Consider the following 19436-nt stretch of genomic DNA (forward strand, 5'->3'; position numbering starts at 1 on the left):
TAAACTGTTTCTGAATCAATGAAAGCTCTACTGGTCCAACCAAGAGGTTTGCACTGGTTTAACTAAATTGGTTTAAATTTGCACCTTAAGTTAAATCAGTGGAACTTTCTCGCCCCTAGTTTGCAGCTGGCCACTGCACCTGGTCAGTGTGTGTGTTAAACATGGATCTGTTACAACCCTGGGGGGTAGGCGGATCAGGTAGGGCACCGAGGTCACAAGACTCAAGTGCCGCAAGCCAGCAAGTGTGAGGAAAGGGAGGAAGGACAAGGGGTCATCTAGGCAGAGAAGGAGCCAGAAGGGCTGGGAGTGAGAGACAGGGATCTGATCTGACACCACTGTCCCCACCGGGAGTGAAGGAAAGGATGCTGCAGCTAGGGCGTGGGTGTAATCTGGATTTCCCAGCCAGGAGGACCCCGCAGTTATGGATAAGAGACGATTCGGATGTGGGGCGATTTAAGGAGAGTCGGGAGGGCGATTATGAGAAACTCAAGGGGGCAGGGGCTGGAGGGAGCGGGAAGTTTGAGGAGATTTTGGGGAGGAGGGTCCAGAAGGAGGGGGGGGATTGGGGAGAGGGGCTACAGGCAAAGGGAGGATTTGAGGGGAGAGGGCATTAGAGGAAATTTGGGGAGGAGGGGCCACAGGGAAAGGGGGATTTTGAGGAGATGTGGGGGTATGAAGGGAGGGGCAGGGGAACGGGGGGGGGGTTGAGGAGATTTGGGAGATATGAGAGGAGGGGCAGGGGAACATGGGGGGATTTGAGGCAATTTGGAGGGCATTGGGACAAGAAGGGATTTGAGGCAATTTGGGTGATATGAAGGGAGGGGCAGGGAAACGAGGGCATTTGAAGAGATTTGGAGGATGCAAGTGGAGGGGCTGGGGAACAAGGGGATTTGAGCAGTTTTGTGGGGATATGAGGGGAGCAGTGGAACAAGGGGGATTTGAGGAGATTTGGGGGTCTGAGAGGAGGGGCAGGGGGACAAGCGGAGATTTGAGGAGATTTCAGGGATATGAGGGGAGGGGCAGGGGAACAAGGAGGGATTTGAGGAGATTTGGGGGGATGCAAGGGGAGGGGCAGGGGAACAAGGGGGGATTTGAGATTTTTGGGGATGCGAGATTTTTGGGGATGCGAGGGGAGGGGCAGGGGAACAAGGGGGGATTTGAGGAAATTTTTGGGGCTATGAGGGGAGGGGCAAGGGAACAAGGGGGATTTGAGGAGATTTGTGGGGATGTGAGGGCAGGGAAACAAGGGGGGGATTTGAGGAGAGTTGTGACAGGGGGTTGGGGGGGTCAGGGTGGGGTGGCTGAGAGCTTTCTGAACTGAGGAGGAATTATCGTATTGATAGAATTTATGTATTTAGAGCTGGGAAGAAATGGACATTTCAGAGACAGTAGAAGCATTGAGTTGATGGCTTTGATGGTGATAGGATTCAAGTACATTAATCAGGGCTGCCCAGAGGGGGGGGTCAAGTGGGGCAATTTGCCCCAGGCCCCTGGCCCCACAGGGGCCCCCACGAGAATATAATATTCTATCGTATTGCAATTTTTTTTATAGAAGGGGCCCCCAAAATTGCTTTGCCCCAGGCCCCCTGAATCCTCTGGGCGGCCCTGACAATCAAATATTCTAATCAGTTAATTACATAATTTGCGTGGCATCTCCAGATGTGCTGACAGGCTTACTGGGTGCGTGCCAGGCAGTGCTGCAGGGCTGGGAGTCAGGAGCTCTGGCCTCTGGCGGAGGGTGTGAACTAGTCGGGAGAGAAGTGGCTACAGAGAATAGTCCAGCACATAGGTTTTGCATATTCATTCTAAAAGGCAGTGTGTCTGAGGGCCTGTCTACATGGGCCACAGTCCAGATTACAGGGGTGCAAATTGCAGAGGGCACTGAAATGTTGCACTCTGCCCTATGCTGGTGTGAGCTAAAAGGTACCTAATCCGCATTAACGTCGTCAGTTCTGGAACAGGATTACATCAGTGCACGCTGGGCACTTCTTAGTTTGTATCAGCAGGGTCTACATGGGGCAGTTAGAACGCAACATTTTGATGCGCTCTGCAGTTCACATCCCCGTAGTCTGCCCTGCAGCGCCGTGTAGACAGGCCCCGAGTCGGGGGGGCTGCTGTATTAGAGACCTAGGTTCTGTTCCCAACTCTGCTTGAAGTGACCTTGTGCAAATTCAGCAATCATAGCTGTAAAATGAGGGGAACGATTGTTATCTCCCCTCGGGCTAAGGTCAGGGGCACCGGGGGCGGGCTATGCCTCCCCTCCACTTTAAAAAGCCCTTTTAATAGTCCTCTCACAGTTTACCGGTGTCAGGACAAGGATGCAGGGAGGGGGCAGGGTTTTGGGAGGAAGAGGCAGTGCGGGGGCAGGGCTGGGGGAAGGGGAAACCCCCTCCGCTGTTAGGAAGCTTTGGCCATCTCTGATTAAGGTTGTGAGTCCTTGGTCAATAAGAGCTCTGAACACACAGAACTTATTAACAGCAATCAATGGAGACTTGACTTCCTAGCCTTCCGGCTCTTAGCCCGTGGCCCCTCCCCTTAGGCTACATGCTCCTCTGTAAAGTAGCTTCTCTTTCTGTGAGCTCTCCAGTGGTTCATTCCTCCCCTCCTGGAGGCATAGCTAAGAGCAGGTTTTCTCAAACTGGGGGTTGGGCCCCCTCAGGGGGTCAAGAGGTTATTACATGGGGGTTGTGAGCTGTCAGTCTCCAGCCCAAACCCTGCTTTGCCTCCAACATTTATAATGGTGTTAAATATATTAAAAAGTGATTTTAATTTATAAGGTGGGTTGCAATCAGAGGCTTGCTATATGAAAGGTGTCACCAGTACAGAAGTTTGAGAACCACTGGCTAAGAGCTTTGTAGCAACTGGTTTTGGCGGCTTGTTTGTTGTGCTGCATTTCTGTTTTGCCTGTTCTGAGAAAGGTGATGTTTGACAAACAGGGAGTTCCAGGGGAGCTCTGTCTCTCGGGAACCCTTGGACCAAATGACTCCAAGTTTGACACAGATTCTACTCTTGCCCCTGAGCTGCCATTAGGGTTGGCACCCATTCAGGTTTTACCTGACAGTCTGGTTTTTGGCTTCTGTGTCTGGGTGCCATATTAGGGTTGTCAGGTGCCCGGTTTTCGACTGGAAAGTCCAGTCAAGAAAAGGGGACCTGGCAGTGTCTGGTCAGATGTACCATGGGGTAGAGGTGGCGTTGGGTCATTAACCTGTGCCAACTCCTGCTCAGCTGGGGCTGCTTCCTACCTGCAGGCAAGCTCCCTGTCAGGCTGCAGCAGCTCCTGTCCCAGCTCCAAAGCAGAGGGAGCCTAGCTGGGGTGGGAGGAGGCTATGATCCAGCAAGGGACAGGGGAGAGGAGAGAGAGATGGGCGTAGGGCCTTGGGGAATGAGGCAGAGAAGGGGGTGGGGCCATGAGGGACGAGGTGGAGCAAGGGTGGGGCCTTGTGGGGAATGGGCGGGGCAGAGGCGGGGCCTCAGGGGTCCAGTTACCAGCAATTAGAAAGATGGCAACCCTAGCTGGCATGCCAGTTTTCAAGCTGATCTCACTGTTCGTCTGGATTTCAGAGTGGTTTGATAATTAGTTTTAAATCAAAACCTTGTTGCAACCATCCTTAACTGTGTCCCCCACCATCGTCGCATCAGAGCGCCTTTTCTCACCACAACTTCAAGACTACTTAGCCTGGAATCTCCACCTTTGCTTTAAACCATTGTGGAAAGTGGAAGGTTTGGTGCTCCGTGCAGCTCTGACTAGGGGAATGGGGTGGTATGAAGCGAGATGAGTGCAGGGGCTGGGTTGGGAGGTCCTGCAGGCCAGGAGAAGTTGAGTGGGGATTGGAGACAGCACAGAGAAGCGGGTGGGCACCAACCCAGCTCAAGGTAAGGAGAGATGGTTTTAAGTGAGAGTGAGCAGGCAGTTGTAGACAACTGAGGTGCAGAACAAACAAAGGCAGAATGGATGGTTCCCCCATCACCACCACCACCAGTTCTGCCACATCTCACCCAGGTCAGGATTGTTCCCAACAGCTGTTGGATCCTCCTGACAGCCATCACTCACAATTTCCCACAACATCCGGGAGTAGTCCCCTCCCCTTGAGAGCTCGGCAGGGTGTTTGGGGTGGGGGGAGATTCAGCTCCTGATTTTTCGATCTCCCCAGCAGCTCTCTGGGCTAATCCCCACCTTGGCCGATCTCCCTTCCCCCTCGGTGCAGGGACTGACTTGTGTCTGGGTTCTCCAGCAGGTGACGGGGCGCCAAGTGACAATGAGGAGGCGACCCCCCCCCAGGAAGGTTCTGAGAAGGCGGAGTCACCCGAGGCCTTGCCAGGAAAAACCGAGGGCCCCGATCAGGGTAAAGCCAGCGGGAGCCAGTGCCGGTCGGAAGGGCAGCCACCGCAGCAGAAGAGCCCCACGCCGGGGAAGCAAGAGGGCAAAGCCACTCGCCGCACCAGCCTCAAGAAGGGGAAAGAGCCCCCACTGTCGCAGCAGCAGCAGCAGCGGGGGGCAGGCGTCTGTACCGAGTGTGGGAAGGACTATGGCTGCGGGCGGGCAGCGCAGCGGGTGCAGACACCGGAGAAGCCTCACCAGTGCGGGGAGTGTGGGCGCTGCTTCCGCCAGCGCTCCATCCTGGCCAAGCACCAGAAGATCCACACGGGGGAGAAGCCCTACCGCTGTGACGACTGTGGCAAGTGCTTTAGCCGCGGCTCCAACCTGACACAGCACCAGCGCATCCACACCGGCGAGCGCCCCTTCCATTGCAGCGACTGCGGCAAGAGCTTCATCCAGAAGTCGGACCTGGAGCGGCACCAGCGTGTCCACACCGGCGAGCGCCCCTATCAGTGCGGCCAGTGTGGCAAGTGCTTCAGTGTCAGTTCCCACCTGGACCGGCACCGGCGCACCCACCTGGGGGAACAGCGCCGCCACCATGCCTGCGGAGGAAGCAAGGGCTGCGGCGGCGGCCCGGCAGCCCGTCACCGGGCCTGCCAGGCTGAGGAGGAGGACGAGGAGGAGGCGGTGGCTGCCCACCAGTGTCCCGAGTGTGGGAAGTGCTTTGCCCAGCGGGCCTCACTCTCCAAGCACCGCAAGACCCACAGCGGCGAGCGGCCCTACCAGTGCGGTGACTGCGGCAAGCGCTTCAGCCGCAGCTCCAACCTGACCCAGCACCAGCGCATCCACACCGGCGAGCGCCCCTTCCAGTGTGGCGACTGCGGCAAGCGCTTCATCCAGCGCTCCGACCTGGAGCGGCACCAGCGCGTCCACACTGGCGAGCGGCCTTACACCTGCCCCGACTGCGGCAAGAGTTTCAGCGTCAGTTCCCACCTGGACCGGCACCAGAAGATCCATGCTGCTGAGCAGGCCTCCTACCGCTGCCCCGAGCACCTCAAGGGCTTCCTGGCCGCCCACCAGCACGGCAAACTCTTCAAGTGCTCTGACTGTGGACGCTGCTTCAGCCAGAGCGCGGCGCTGATCAAGCACCAGCGGGTGCACGCCAGCGAGAGGCCCCACCAGTGCACGGACTGCGGGAAGAGCTATGTGGCCTGCGGCGCTGGCCCCAAGGCCCAGGCGGCGGCTGGAGGGAAGCCCCACAAATGCACCGACTGCGGAAAGAGTCTGGGCGGCATCTCGCCCTCTGTGCTGCACCCCAGGCTGCGCGCCCAGCAGTGCATGGACTGCGGGAAGAGCCTGGCAGCAGGGAAGCCCCCACCACCACCGGCGGAGAAGCCATTCAAGTGCACGGACTGTGGGAAGGGCTTCGGGCAGCGCTCGGCCCTGGTGAAACACCAGCGGATCCACACGGGTGAGAAGCCCTACGCCTGCCCTGACTGTGGCAAGGGCTTCATCCAGAAGTCGGACCTGACCATCCACCGGCGCATGCACACCGGGGAGAAGCCCTACCGCTGCCCCGAGTGCGGGAAGTGCTTCAGCGTCAGCTCCAACCTCATCACCCACCAGCGCACTCACCTGGGCGAGAAGCCCTACCAGTGCTCCGAGTGTGGCAAGAGCTTCATCCAGCGCTCAGAGCTCACCATCCACCAGCGCGTGCACACTGGCGAGAAGCCCTACAAGTGCCCCGAGTGCGGGAAGTGTTTCAGCCGTAGCTCCCACCTCAACCGGCATCAGCGCACCCACGCCGGCGACAAGCCCTCGCTGCTCTCCGCCACCAAGAACTCCGTCGCTGCCACCAGCAACCCCCTGCAGGCCTCCTCTGCCTTCTCCTCTGCCTCCTTCTCCTCCCCGCTGGGCACCTCCTCTGCCCCCCTCCCCACCCTACCCTCTTTCCCTTCCTCGCCCTCACCCATCTCCATCCCCGCCCTCTCCAATAACCCACTGGATCTGCCCTGGGCCCTGTCCTTCCCATCCCGTGCCTTCCCCCACCCTTCCTTCCCCTCGCCTGCTCCGTCCGGGGCCCCGGCCTCATCACTGATAAACTAACCGCCCCCCGCAGCCTCTCTGTTCCCCCTCGCTCCCCCTAATTCTTGCCTGCCTCCCTCCTTACTCCCCATGAATCTTGCCTCTCCCCCTCCAATCTCCCACTGGGCACCACATAATCTCAACTCTCTCCCCCCGGTACCCCATGAATCTCACCTTTCTCTCCAACACCCCCACTGTCTCCCCAACCCTCCCCTCCCCCCCCAATCCCCACCAGCACTGCCAAATCTCTTGCAGTTTCATGGTGAGTCTCGTGATATTTGGCATTTTCCCTAAAGCCTCAGTTCCTGGAGCCAGGGGATTTTCATGAGAATCTCAGCTTCGAAAATTTCTCGTCCTGGTTGCAGAGAAAGGCAGGAAAACATGATCCCTGGTGGCTCAGACACCAGAAGGCAAATAATCCCAATGCTGAATTTAGTATTTTTAAGCCAAATTCCTGATTGTTTGGGGGCCTGCGAAGGCATGGGGCTGGTGATACTGCTATGGCTATGAAGCTGGTCTTGTCTTTCTCCTTTCCCCAGTCCTTCTCTTCCTTCGGCATTCACGCCATCCACCTCCTCTCTCCTTACCATCCTTTTGGCCTTTCCCCCGGACACTCCTGGTTCCTCCACCTCTCCCTTTCGTGTCCCCAGTGCCTGTACCAGTGGCCCCTCTGATTCTGCCGCACAACATCCTCATTCAGCTCTGCAGCACTGGACCAGATCCCCTTCCTGGCTCGTCACCAGCTTTTGCCCATCTCTGGGCAAGGCGGTTGCTGAGCCCTCTCCATCTCTGATCCTCTCTGTCTTCACTCTGTGTGATCCCCACAGGGATCACTGTGCTGTTGTAAAAGAAATCTTAGGAGGCCCAGACCTGAAGGGAAAGGCAGATAGGCCGAGACTGAAAGCATCCTGTGCTGAGAGCAGCAGCAAAGTCCCATGCTCCTCCGGTGAGTGGAATGAACAATTCAATCCCTACCCTGCAGAGTTCAAGTGTCCAGAGACACAACAGCCTAGCAAGCCAAGCCGCTGACTGCGTGGGCTACTGGAGGGCTGGCATCTCCATACCTGTAGCCAAGCATAGGTTGGCGGGGGAAGGTTAGAGTTAGGGCTGGTCAACAATTGTCACATTCTGATGAAAAATTATGTTGACCTCTTGAATTTTGATGGAAAAGAGAAGAAATTAATTTTCCAACATTGTGAATCCCCCCCCTTTATTCCCCCCCCCCCCTTCTTTTTGAACATCTCTAGAGCATGGCCAACATCGTCTGGACTTTCAAAACTTCTGTGCAAATTTTAGAATTTTGAAATTTTGAAAACTGGACCTGACATTTTTATTTTTATTTTTTTGCTTCCCCTCCCCTTCCACCCTGTTTTTCAGCTGCCTCTAGTTAGGATCATCACTGAAAAGCTAGGTAACAGTTATCACTCAAACTAATTTCATTTGGCTCGTCCCGTATTTCTGCTTCCATCTTGGATCAATTACTATCTCTGACTGCTCTTGCGACTCTGTTTTCCAAGTCTGTTTCGATTTTCCTTTTTTTAAATTTTTGTAACCTTGTAAATAGACCGGTGATAGTTTTAGACTCTGTAAATATTTTTTTAAAATCTATTTTCCTGTTACTCGTAGAGGAGAATGCTGTGTTTTAAACACCTGCTGTACTGTAATGAAGAAGGAGGGAGTCCGGGAGGACTTATCCGGACTTAGCCACCCTCCCAGCACACTACTTGATACCCAAAGAGAGATTCCCCTTCAGCCCCAGACCATTTAAGAAACTAAAGAGTCAGTGTGGTAGCAGGTAGCAGCAAATACTTGAGACTACTTAAATCCATATTTAGGCTGGTGTATCCAAACGCCAAGTGTCCAGCATATCCCAAATCACCCTTGCATTTTGCAACTGCTGTCATGTATTCCCACATCCCAGCTGGAATTTCATGCACCCCCCCTCTCTGCCCCCCAAGTGTTTGCCTTCAGCTCCCTCTTTCTGCCACACGTGAGCAGGCAAGGCGCCTCCCTGGCTTGCCTTTTGCTGCCCCCTGGCACTGGATCCCAGCAGGGAAGAAACGCATGGGAAAAGCAGAAGGCAGCAGCAGTGTGCCCAGCTGGCAGGGATGGAATATGAGGAGATTCAGTACAAGCCACATGATCCCCTGGCTGCCTCCCAGACAGCAGCCCTGACACTTCAGCATCCAGCTCCCCCAGCATTTTCAGCACCCTTCAGACAGCACCAAGACGCTCTCTCCACACTCAGCAACCCATCCATCTCCCTGCAGCTTTCCAAGGTTTGTGCAGCCCCATGTCCTGCCCCATCATTGCTGGGGGCAGGACAGTGTTAGAAGATAAGAACATAAGAACGGCCATACTGGGTCAGACCAATGGTCCATCTAGCCCAGTATCCTGTCTTCCAACAGTGGCCAACGCCAGGTGCCCCAGAGGGAATGAACAGAACAGGTAATCATCAAATGATCCAACCCCTGGATCATTTACCCCAGCTTCCAGCAAACAGAATCTAGGGACACCATCCCTGTCCATCCTGGCCAATAGCCATTGATGGACCTATCTTCCATGAATTTATTCTTTTTTTGAACCCTGTTATAGTCTTGGCTTTCACAACATCCTTTGGCAAAGAGTTCCACAGGTTGACTGTGCGTTGTGTGAAAAAATACTTCCTTTTGTTTGTTTTAAACCTGCTGCCTATTTTTCATTTGGTGACCCCTAGTTCTTGTGTTATGAGAAGGAGTAAATAACATTTCCTTATTGACTTTCTCCACACAAGTCATGATTTTATAGACCTCTATCATATTCCCTCTTAGTCGTCTCATTTCCAAGCTGAAAAGTCCCAGTCTTATTAATCTCTCCTTATATGGAAGCCGTTCCATACCCCTAATCATTTTTGTTGCCCTTTTCTGAATCTTTTCCAATTCCAATATATCTTTTTTGAGTTGAGGCAACCACATCTGCATGCAGTATTCCAGATGTGGGCGTATCATGGATTTATATAGAGGCAATATATTTTCTGTCTTATTATCTATCCCTTTTTTAATGATTCCCAATATTCTGTTCGCCAGAAGCTGCAGTTTATGATGACATGCAAAGTGGTTGCAAGCATGCAGATTAATTTATTAAATCATTAGAGAGCCAAGGTGGGGGAGGTAATATCTTTTATTGGACCAACTTCTGTTGGTGAGAGAAACACGCTTATAAGCTACATAGAGCTCTTCTTCAGACCTGGGAAACTTAGACCTGGTCTACACTGCAGAATTATTTGATATAACTACATCAATCAGGGGTGTGAACGATCTACACCCCAAAGCGACATAGTTGTACTGGCCAGACAATCACTTCGTTCTCGAATGAACTCTCACAGAAAAATGATAAAAGACAAAAACTCTGTCACCAGTGTGTGAACACTTGTCACAAAGTAATCCCCCCCATATCTGACCTGCTGAACACCTTCAAAACATGAGCCTGGGAGTTTAAATTCATAACTTTGCTAGACACTTAAAATCATGGTCTTAATAAAGACACTGGATTTATGACTTATTATATTTATGTAACCCACTAACCCCCTTTTTGTTCTGTGATTACAAGGGTGTTAGTCACACTTTGCCTTGAATGGTCCCTTAGAATAAGGACTTAGTACTTATGCTGAACTATCTTTTTGATCTTGTATTTAGCTGTGACACTCTGAGCCCTGGTCTACACCACAGAATTACTTCGGTATAACTACATCACTCACACCCCAAGTGGTGTTATACTGACCTGAGTGCCAATGTAGGCAGTGCTATGTTGGCGTCGCGGATTAACCTGTGCCACTGAGAGAGTTTTCTCCTGTCAGTGTAGAACGTCTTCATTGAAGCACTACAGCTGTGCCGATGCAGAGTTTTAAGTGTAGACTTAAAACTGAGTACCTTTCACACTCCATGTCGCTCGAAAGCTTGTCTCTCTCCCCAGCAGAAGGTTGTCCAATAAAAGATATTACCTCACCCACCTTGTCTTTCTAACATCCTGGGACCGACACGGCTACAACAACACTGCATACATCATTACATCTTTGGGAAAACTCCAGCCTACGTGAGTGGCCTAATTTTTCAGAGGTGCTGTGCTCCTGGCCCATGACTGGGGCACCAAGTATTACACCCATGATAGTAATAAATGAAATACTGCTGCTTCTCCTTGACACTGATAGTCTTTATGGCTGCCCAGTGCCCCTGAGAACCAGGCAGATTTCATTTAGATGCCTTCATATGGCTATAGGGACCAAATCCTCAGCTGGTGTACATTAGTGTTGTGTCATTGACCTGAAGGCAGTGAAAAACTCCAACTGAGAATTCTATTCTAGTAAAGAAGTGGGGTTTTTTACCCACAAAAGCTCATGCCCAAATAAATCTGTTAGTCTTTAAGGTGCCACCGGACTCCTCGTTGTTTTTGTGGATTCAGACTAACACGGCTATCCCTCTGATACTATTCTATCCGAGTGGTTTTTATACCACTTTCATCACCGTAGCATCTGAGTGCCTTCCAGTAGTGCATTAAACATCTGTATAATATCTAACAGTTTAGGCACTGAGGTCTAACAATTCGGGCCTAAATATATGTTTTTAACCCTCCCATAAAAAGACCCAGAAAACTGTACTGTACCGCTGACTAAAGAACCAGGCTTCATTTGGACTATTGTGTTTTGGGATGATCCTAGCTTTTTTGTGGGTCATGAAAGAGAAGAAAAATGGGATTTGGAATCCCCAAGCATTTTCAAATTTGGGTTTTGGCTTGGAGTGTCTGTTTCTGACAGTGGGGCTTGGCGCTTCAGAGTATAAACACCCCACAGCCCAGTGAAAAAAACAATCCTCCCACGAAGTCTATGAATGGGTTTTGCATCATCAGGATGAGAAACTTGGAACCAGAATGCAAGTGCCAGCTGATCCAGAGTTCTGTTCGAATATTCAGAGCTACTTGGTCCAGGAAGTTCCTTGTTCTTAAAGAAACAGACACTTGAAGTGACAGGAGAAAACCTTTGTTGTTTTTGGTTTGAAGTTTGATTTCATGCATATGGTGAGGAACCATAAAATCAATTAACCTGATTAAGTGACAAACATTAAACTTAGATGTTAAATTATTTGCAGCCTTTAATTTTGTGCTAGCACCTTAGGTGCCACGATGATGGGATGCTTTGAAGACAGACACTTAGATAGACCTATTAAATAGAAAGACAGGTGGAAAGACGTGGGATATCAAGAAGGAACTGCATCAGGAGAGGTATAGCCTACGTAACAGAGGCCTTTGTGCAACCTGAGACTCAACCTCATGTGTGAACTAGAAGACCAAAAGATTCAGACTTGTGATCTTGTTCAGCAATAAGGATGAGGTATTTTTTGGTGGAAGACGAGTGTGTGGTATTGCAGCTGGAACTGGAAATGTTACACATGGAGTGAACCCTCAATAACCAGAGAAGTATCAATGCCAGGAGGAATGTTACATTGACAAGGAGCAAGATCTCGAGGGATGGCATTATCAGGAAGAGCCACAGGACTGTCGCGGTCATGAGCAGAGAGACTGTTCCAGCAGCTGTTGGTCTTTCACCTGAGGGTGATGGTGAAAGATGAAGAATAACCTCCACCGCTTTAAACAGTTATTCTGTAAACACACCGCTGAAGGATGCCTGATCTGGAGTGGGTTTGTTATGTGCCTTCGAGAAAGTTTGTGAATGGTGCAAATTGAAAGAAGAAACAGGAGTTTTCCACCTGTCACTGCTGTTTCTGGGGAAACACATAAGGCTGATGCTAGAATGAGCTCTTGTGCTACCATGAGAGCTGTTCTGCTGGTGACGGAAGCATAGTGCAGATGCTTCTGCCTGCTCAGTAAAGGGGCTGGTACAAATTGTATGCAGGGTTTCCATGCCAGTGACTTTGAGAAGCTGTCAGAGGCGTCTCCCTAGAAAAACTGAAATGTATCTCTTCGTGGACAGTTTGAGGGCATGTCACAGGGATCTCAGAGTCTGAAAGCTGAACCCAGTCGGAAAGGCCAATGGGGTGGTAGATCGGTACCATATCTGCCAAGGGCTCAATGGCACAGTGAGCCCTTGGAAACGCTGGCCAGTTTGCCTGCTGGTGCTTCCTTTTGGAATGATAAATGCTCCAGTGGCATTTCAAAGGATGGGCAACAAAGAGGCACCAGGGCTGAATGGGAATACATTTGTCTGCAGCTAGAGGTGTGAGGTATGCCCAAACCATGGACCAACTCTGTCTGCAAGGCCACTACCGAGAGCAGCAGACCTGTTGCTGGGGTGCTAAAGTGGGCAGGGTGGAGGTGCTAAAGTGGCGAGCCTGCTAGAGTGGGGTGTACCAAAGACTGGCCCACTATGAAGAAGGCTTTTTGGGAGCAGGGGGGTTACTGCTGCAGTACCATTGGGAGCACTTGACACAGACCAGCATGCGCTGAACCGCATCCAGCCGAAGGAGACAGAAAGCTGTACTGAGAGTATTACTGGAAACGTAATGGGGGTGTTTTCTGAAATGATTCCCTGAGTCTGCTCTCGCTGAAATTAATGGGAAGACTAGGCAGCTCGGTCAACGCCCCTTGCCTTTGAAAATCCCAGCCTCTAAGGCCATGCCCTAAAGGGTCAACCCACCCCTCATCTTGGGTACTGCAGCCAACTGTCTTCTACTCACAGGAGAAAGGATATGGCACAAATAGAGATGTGATGCAGAAGAGCAAAGAAAAATATCAGGATCTTGGATAGATTTATAAAGGTCAGGACTTAGTGTAGAGGGGAAGTGGCATGATGGAGGAAATGAACGGTGCAGTGGGTGCTCCCCTTCATGCCATTCCCATAACACAGCCACTATAGGGAGCACACGGTGGAATTGAAAAAGCCACCTATTTAAAGATGGTAAAAGAAAAAAAGTAGTTGCGCCCAGTGCGTAATTAACCTGTGGAACTCATTCCCACTAGATACTACTCAGCCCATTGCCACAGTACTAAGTGTTTCATGAATGGGCTACATTTTCCAAAGTGGCTTAAGACGCCTTTGAAAGTGGCCTGGTTTTCAGAAAGGTGCTGAGCCCCCACTCTCTGAAAAGCAGTCCCCGGAAAGGGTCTCAAGTCATGCTTCCAAAAATGGAGGCATCGAAAATCAATAGTCACTTCAGAAAAGTCAGGCCTGCTGCAGGTAACGAGCTCTGCCATTCCACGACCAAAGCGAAAAATGTGGGCATGTTATAATGCTCCTGCTACTGGGAAATGAGCCAGTCACTGGCTGATGGAGGTAAGGAACAAAATTCCCCCTGGGGCAGGGAATTGTATAAATGCACCTTCATCTAAAGCAGCTGACGCTGGCCACTGTGAGAGACTGGATACAGGGCTATGTGGCGCCTAATCCAGTGTGGCAGTTCCTCCTTTCCTAGGGCATGAGCAGGTTTTAACTCACTAAAGTGAATGGCAGAGATTGTGACACCTCTGTAGGCAGCATTACTGAAATACTGTGTCCAGACCAAAAAAACCCTATTCCCTAGTTAAACCTTTTCAGCAGAGCTAGTGTCAGGGTCCTTGTAGCATTGCTATTCCAAGATAATACAATGACTTGGCACACCGATGAGTTGCTGTGAAAATGGGGCTGAATGATACTAAACATAGGGTTGCCAACTCTTACAATTTTAGCATGAGTCTCGTGACATTTAATGTTTTCCTTTAAGCCCCAGCTCCTGGAAGCATGTGATTAGGGGGTGAATCTGAGCTTTCATTTAAAACAGTTTCTAGCCTTTGTGGTTGAAGAGAAAAACTTGAAAATTGGACCCCAATATGAACCGAAAGCAAAATAAAAATCCCTAACTTGATTTTTTTTTTTTAAAGAACCTCTTGATTTTTTTTAAATCAGTCTGATGATTTTTGGAGCTTGACTCTTGATTTTTTGACATCTTGGGATTGGTAGCGTGGTAAATGTGTCCTGAGGCCATAGGAAGTCTAAGCCAGTGGGGCTATGGAAACGAAAAGGGAGGGATGAAAATGGATAGGTGGGTGACAAAGATTTCTGGCCACATGCACTGCCAAAGAAATGCACTATGCCCGTTCTCTTGTGGGGAACAAAGAGGCAGCTGAAGTGCAGTTTTAACTTGGGGAAGTGACTGCAAAATTGTATCGGGTTTATCGTCTCTCAGTGACTCCTCAGGGGAGAAGTCGAAAGATCCTGCTTTTAAATGCCAGCTCTGTAAACTCAGCTTGGGAGCTGAGTGTGGAACTGGGCTCTTTTTGTATTGTCAACACTGACACGGAGTCTGCAACTGGACTCAGCTCTGGAGAGGATACACAAACCAGATGAGAAGCATGGGAGAGGGGTGGGCTTGTCTGGTCTGGAGGGGAATGAGCACAGGGCTGGGCCTGGGGAAGCCCTGAGTTCCAATCCTCACTCTGCCGGAGATCTCTATCTGGGGTGGGGTTAGTCATTGTTGCCTTCTTGTGCCTCAGTTTTCCCACCTGTAACCTGGGTGTGGATAACAATGCTACCCACTCACCTTGCATTGGCGCTGTGAGGTGAATTGCATAACTCTGCCCTGCATTTTGAGCCTGTAAATTGCCATATCCCTTCTGGGTCATGTTATCAGGAGTATAAAGTAGGCAAAACTTGCTCCAGTAAAGACATACATGGGGAATAGGATGATGCAGTAAGAAGAGGCCTGTTTAAACTCTGTCTAACCCTTTTCTCATTGTAGCATCTCACACACCCCTGTGAAGTAGGCAAACGCTAACATGCCCATGTTACAGATGGGGAACAGGGGCACAGAGACGCTATGGGGAAGACCACACTACATACATCACTCTAGTATCCCAGCTGAGAGCCCACCTCCCCATGGGGAGACAGCTGTTTTCCCAGTATAGTTAAACCACTTCCCCGAACGACATAAGCTATGCCAGCAAAAGGGCTTGTTGGCCAGGGTAAGCTGTGGCTACATGGGGGTTTTGCTGGCACAGCTCTGGGGACATGATTTTGTCTCACTCCCAACTGACAAACCTTTGCTGGAAAAACTGGTAGCAGAAAATTGGTAGCATAGACCTGGCCTAAGTGATTTTCCCAAGGTCATGCAGAAAGGCGGTGGCAGAGAAGGGACCTGAACCAAGAGCTGGGGAGTCTCAAGCCAGTGATCTAACCACTGGGCCATCCTTGCTCCCTGAAAAGCTGCTCTTGAGAGCAATATTGCACTTAGTGGTTCATCTGGGCAGCATCTTTGCTGAAGGACTGGCCCAGCGGAGGGTTTGTCTGTGGGGGAGGGGAAATGGCCAGCATAGCTGTAGTGCAATAACTATTGTACGATAGCTTTTCTAGAATAACATTCCAATGTGGACACACTATTGGGAAATAAAAAGTGATTTTACTCTGGAGTTAGCATTCCATGTAATTATTCCAAAATAAAAACATCTTTATTTCGGACAAGAGTGTCCACCTGGGGGAGTTAGGATGGAATAGCTAAACTAGACCAGAGTGGAATAGCCATGCCAGGAAATCTCTCCCATGTTGACATGGTCTCAGTATTCGCCCTAAATGCTCTCACGTGTCCCTCCTGGACAGCAGAGGCTGGACGGGCTTGCTTATGTGCCTGGGTGAGGGATGATGGGAACAACCTATCTCCAGGACTAGGATCCTAAATGCGGAGCTGGTTGATGGTTATAGAAGCAAATGAGTTTCATTTTGATAGTCCTGTATTTTACTTATGCGTCGCCCCTTGGAGTGTTTTTATGAGTGGTGTTGTTTGTTTTCTGAGCCTGTTTCCATTTTGCTATGCTTTTGTATCCTCTGTAAATAGCCCAAGCAGTAGCATTAGAGCCTGTAAATAAATAAACTTGACCTTTTTATCTGTTTGTCCCCAACCTTGTGGAGGCTGCTTTATTGGAGCCCCTTGTTGCCACGTGCGGAAGAAGAGAGCAGAGCTAAAGGAGACATCCTTGAACCCTGGAGAAGCTAAGCCAGGACCTGCTCTATTCGGGCTTGGCTACACTAGGGGAATTTGCACTGGTGTAACTATAGCAATGTACTGGGGAGCTCGCTGGTGCAATGAGAACCGCTCTCTGTCTATTGAAAATATGGGTCTAGGTGATAATCAGTGATAGAGAAACCCAGGCTTCTTCATCTCCTTCCCCCACTTTTATTAACTAGCTCACATTCCTTTCCCCCCAACCCATCCCACCGATAGAACCGCGGAGTCCTGGCTCCCAGCCCCTCCTGCTCTAACCCGCTAGATGCCATTCCCCTCCCCCAGAGACAGGAACACAACCCAGGAGTCCTGATTCCAAGCCCCCCACCTTTATCCCACTAGACCCCACTCCTCTCTCTGAGCCAGGGATAAATTCCAGGAGTCCTGGCTCCCAGGCCCCCCACCTCTAACCCACTAGATCCCACTCCCCTCCCAGAGCCAGAGAGAGAACCCAGGAGGTGTTCTGGGGGTACAGCAACTCCTCTAGATAGTTGCCTAGTTTTACAGCAGGCTACATGAAAAGCACTAGCAAAGTCAGTACAAACTAAAATTTCATAGACAATGACTTGTTTATACTGCTCTATGTATGAGAGCAGCGGTTCTCAAACTGTGGGTGAGTTTGTTTAACGGGTTCGCCAGGGCCAGCATTATCGCTGGGGCCCAGGGCAGCAAGCCAAAGCCCGAACCCTGCCACCCGGGGCCAAAGCCAAAGTTTTTAAGTGAGGTGAATCTTAGGGGTAGGCAAGACAAATCAGCCACCTGAAAGGGGGCCAGTTGTCTGGAAAGGTTGAGAGAGAACTGGTTAGAGCATGTGCTGATCTTCCTCCCTCCCCCCGCCTCCAAGTAAGAAATTGAACATCAGCTGTGTGCTGCCCTTAGGAAAGGAGTGACTGCTGCTGTCAGCCTGTCAGGTTGTCTCCAAGGCGAGGCTACGTGCGCCATCTGTCTGGAGTATTTCCAAGATCCGGTCATTTTAGACAGTGTGGCCACATCTTCCGCTGCTCCTGCATCAGCCAGTGCTGGGAGGAGTGGGAGACAAATGTCCGCCGTGTGGAGAAACCGCCCAGCATAGACACCTGAGGCCCAACGGGCAGCTGGCGAGCATGCTGGAGCTAGTGAGTAGCCAGCAGCAGAAAAGCTCGAGGGAAGGTGTGTGAGACAGATACAGAGAGAGGTTGAAGCTATTCTCCAAGGAGGATCAAGCCCCCATCAGTATCATCTGCAGGGATGCTGGGATCACAGGGCTCTCATCGCGGTCCCCAGCCAGGGGGCTGGAGTCGTAAGAAATGACCCTGTAGTGTCGCACTTCCAATAGGTCGTTATAACCAGCTCTCCAGCAGGCCCAACCCTACCTGGGTAACTTAGCCGCAGTTAAAGCACTGTCTTTCACAGAGTTGGGCAGCTCAGCCTGGCAGACGCAGTATCTGTGTGCAGATTTAGGGACCGATTCCCCTCTAATTAACCCTGGTGTAAATCAGGAGTAACTCCCATTAGCGTCACCAGGGCCAATTCCCCCTCACTCACCTGATATAAATCAGGAGTAATCCCATTGGAGTCACCAGGGCCAATTCCTCTCCTGCTTACCCTCATGTAAACCAGGAGTAACCCCACTGGAGTCACTGGGGCTGATTCTCTTCTCACTCGCCCTGGTGTAAACCAGGAGTAATGTCACTGGGGCCAATTCCTCTCTCGCTCACCCCGGTGTAAACCAGGAATAAGCCCAATCTGCAAATTGAAAGCAGCACCAAACCTTTTCAATTTGAAACAAAGTGGACAAGTTTTGTTTTGTTTGTATTTTTGTGTGTGTGTGGATTATTTTAAACAGAAAAATTTGAGACAAACCCAAAGTGTTCATTTTGTTTCCGTGTTTTTCCCATTTAAAAAAAAAAGCTTCACAACAAATTTCAAACTAAAGAAAAGTTTTCATTGCATGTGAAATTCTTGGTTAAGGATAATTTGGAGTTTGGGTCCAGTCCTAATATTAAATGACATATCACTGGCCTTCTGTGATGGAGTCAAGGTCATAGCTTCCTTGATGAAACCCTTGAATGGATTCAGAGTCACTCTTGTGTCCATACAGAACCTCCTTGAAGATTGGCGCCATCAAGGAGTTCTTGGCTGTGTCCTCCAACAGAACACTCAGAGGATAACTCTGCAAGGAGAGCCCCCAGGAGTTGTCCACCTGCTCCTATTGCAATTTCCATTGGAAGGAGTGAGCCAGGCCTATGTACATATCAGTAGCAGAGCTGCAATACTGCTAACCCCAAGCAGTCAAAAGTCATGAGCCAGCTCCCCCAAAAATCATGACATTGGCTAAGAGATCAAGAAATTTTCAAAATAATTAATGTTGGGTTCTGGTTATTTATCTTCCGGGTTGTGAGCCTATAACAGTTGTGCTGTGAAATTTTTTTCTGCCCCTGCACAGCATGAAAGTTACCTTCCTAAAGATTCTCACCTGACACCTGGAGTTCAGGGAGGAGGTGAATGGGAAAGGGGCTTAAGAAAACACCAAGTGTCATGAAACTTGTGAGAAAAATTGGCAAGACGAGGTGGTTGAAAGTTTGTATTAAAAAATCTTGGGGAGAAAGGCTGCATTTCCCCCCCCCCAAAATGGAATTATGTTTTGGCAAAACCCACGAAGCTTTCCTTGACTTTCCTCCTCCCCCCCCCTTTCTGGATGGGCGGAGGATTTGTTTGGCATAGAAACAGGTATCAGGCACCAGACTGGATCAGAACCGCAACCCATTTAGCCCCATATCCTATCTCTGATAATGACCAGAGGCAGCTGCTTCAGAGGAAAGTGTAAACTCCACAGTGGCAGACATGGGATAATTTGCCCCCCGATTTAGATCTCATCCTGGTCTCTAATAGCTAAAGATTGGCCCAAACTCTGGAGCAAGAGGTTCAATATCCCTTCCAAAAACGACTGGTAGCACCAGCTGTCATAACTCTGGCTATTTTTGGCTATCCACAGCCATTTCTGGTTTTCAGATGGCCAGTTTCGATTGGCTAGCTCAGTCACATGGCGGGTTTGTTGGGTTATTCCCAAAATGGAAATATTTTCAGTTTCTGTG

The 19436-nt window shown here is 50.4% G+C and overlaps 1 protein-coding gene across 1 annotated transcript in view; it reads left to right on the plus strand.

Annotated features, from left to right (window-relative positions):
- The window catches only part of LOC128848248 (zinc finger protein 420-like), a 34433-nt gene extending 18175 nt beyond the window's left edge, over positions 1-16258 (plus strand). Inside the window, exon 5 of the mRNA XM_054048122.1 lies at positions 4233-16258. Coding sequence (XP_053904097.1) covers positions 4233-6424 — 2192 coding nt within the window. The 3' untranslated portion in view covers positions 6425-16258. The remainder of the gene's footprint in view (positions 1-4232) is intronic.
- Positions 16259-19436: the final 3178 nt, after the last annotated feature.

The sequence above is a fragment of the Malaclemys terrapin genome, chromosome 13 (genome assembly GCF_027887155.1).
Source record: "Malaclemys terrapin pileata isolate rMalTer1 chromosome 13, rMalTer1.hap1, whole genome shotgun sequence".
Classification (NCBI taxonomy): Eukaryota; Metazoa; Chordata; order Testudines; family Emydidae; genus Malaclemys; species Malaclemys terrapin.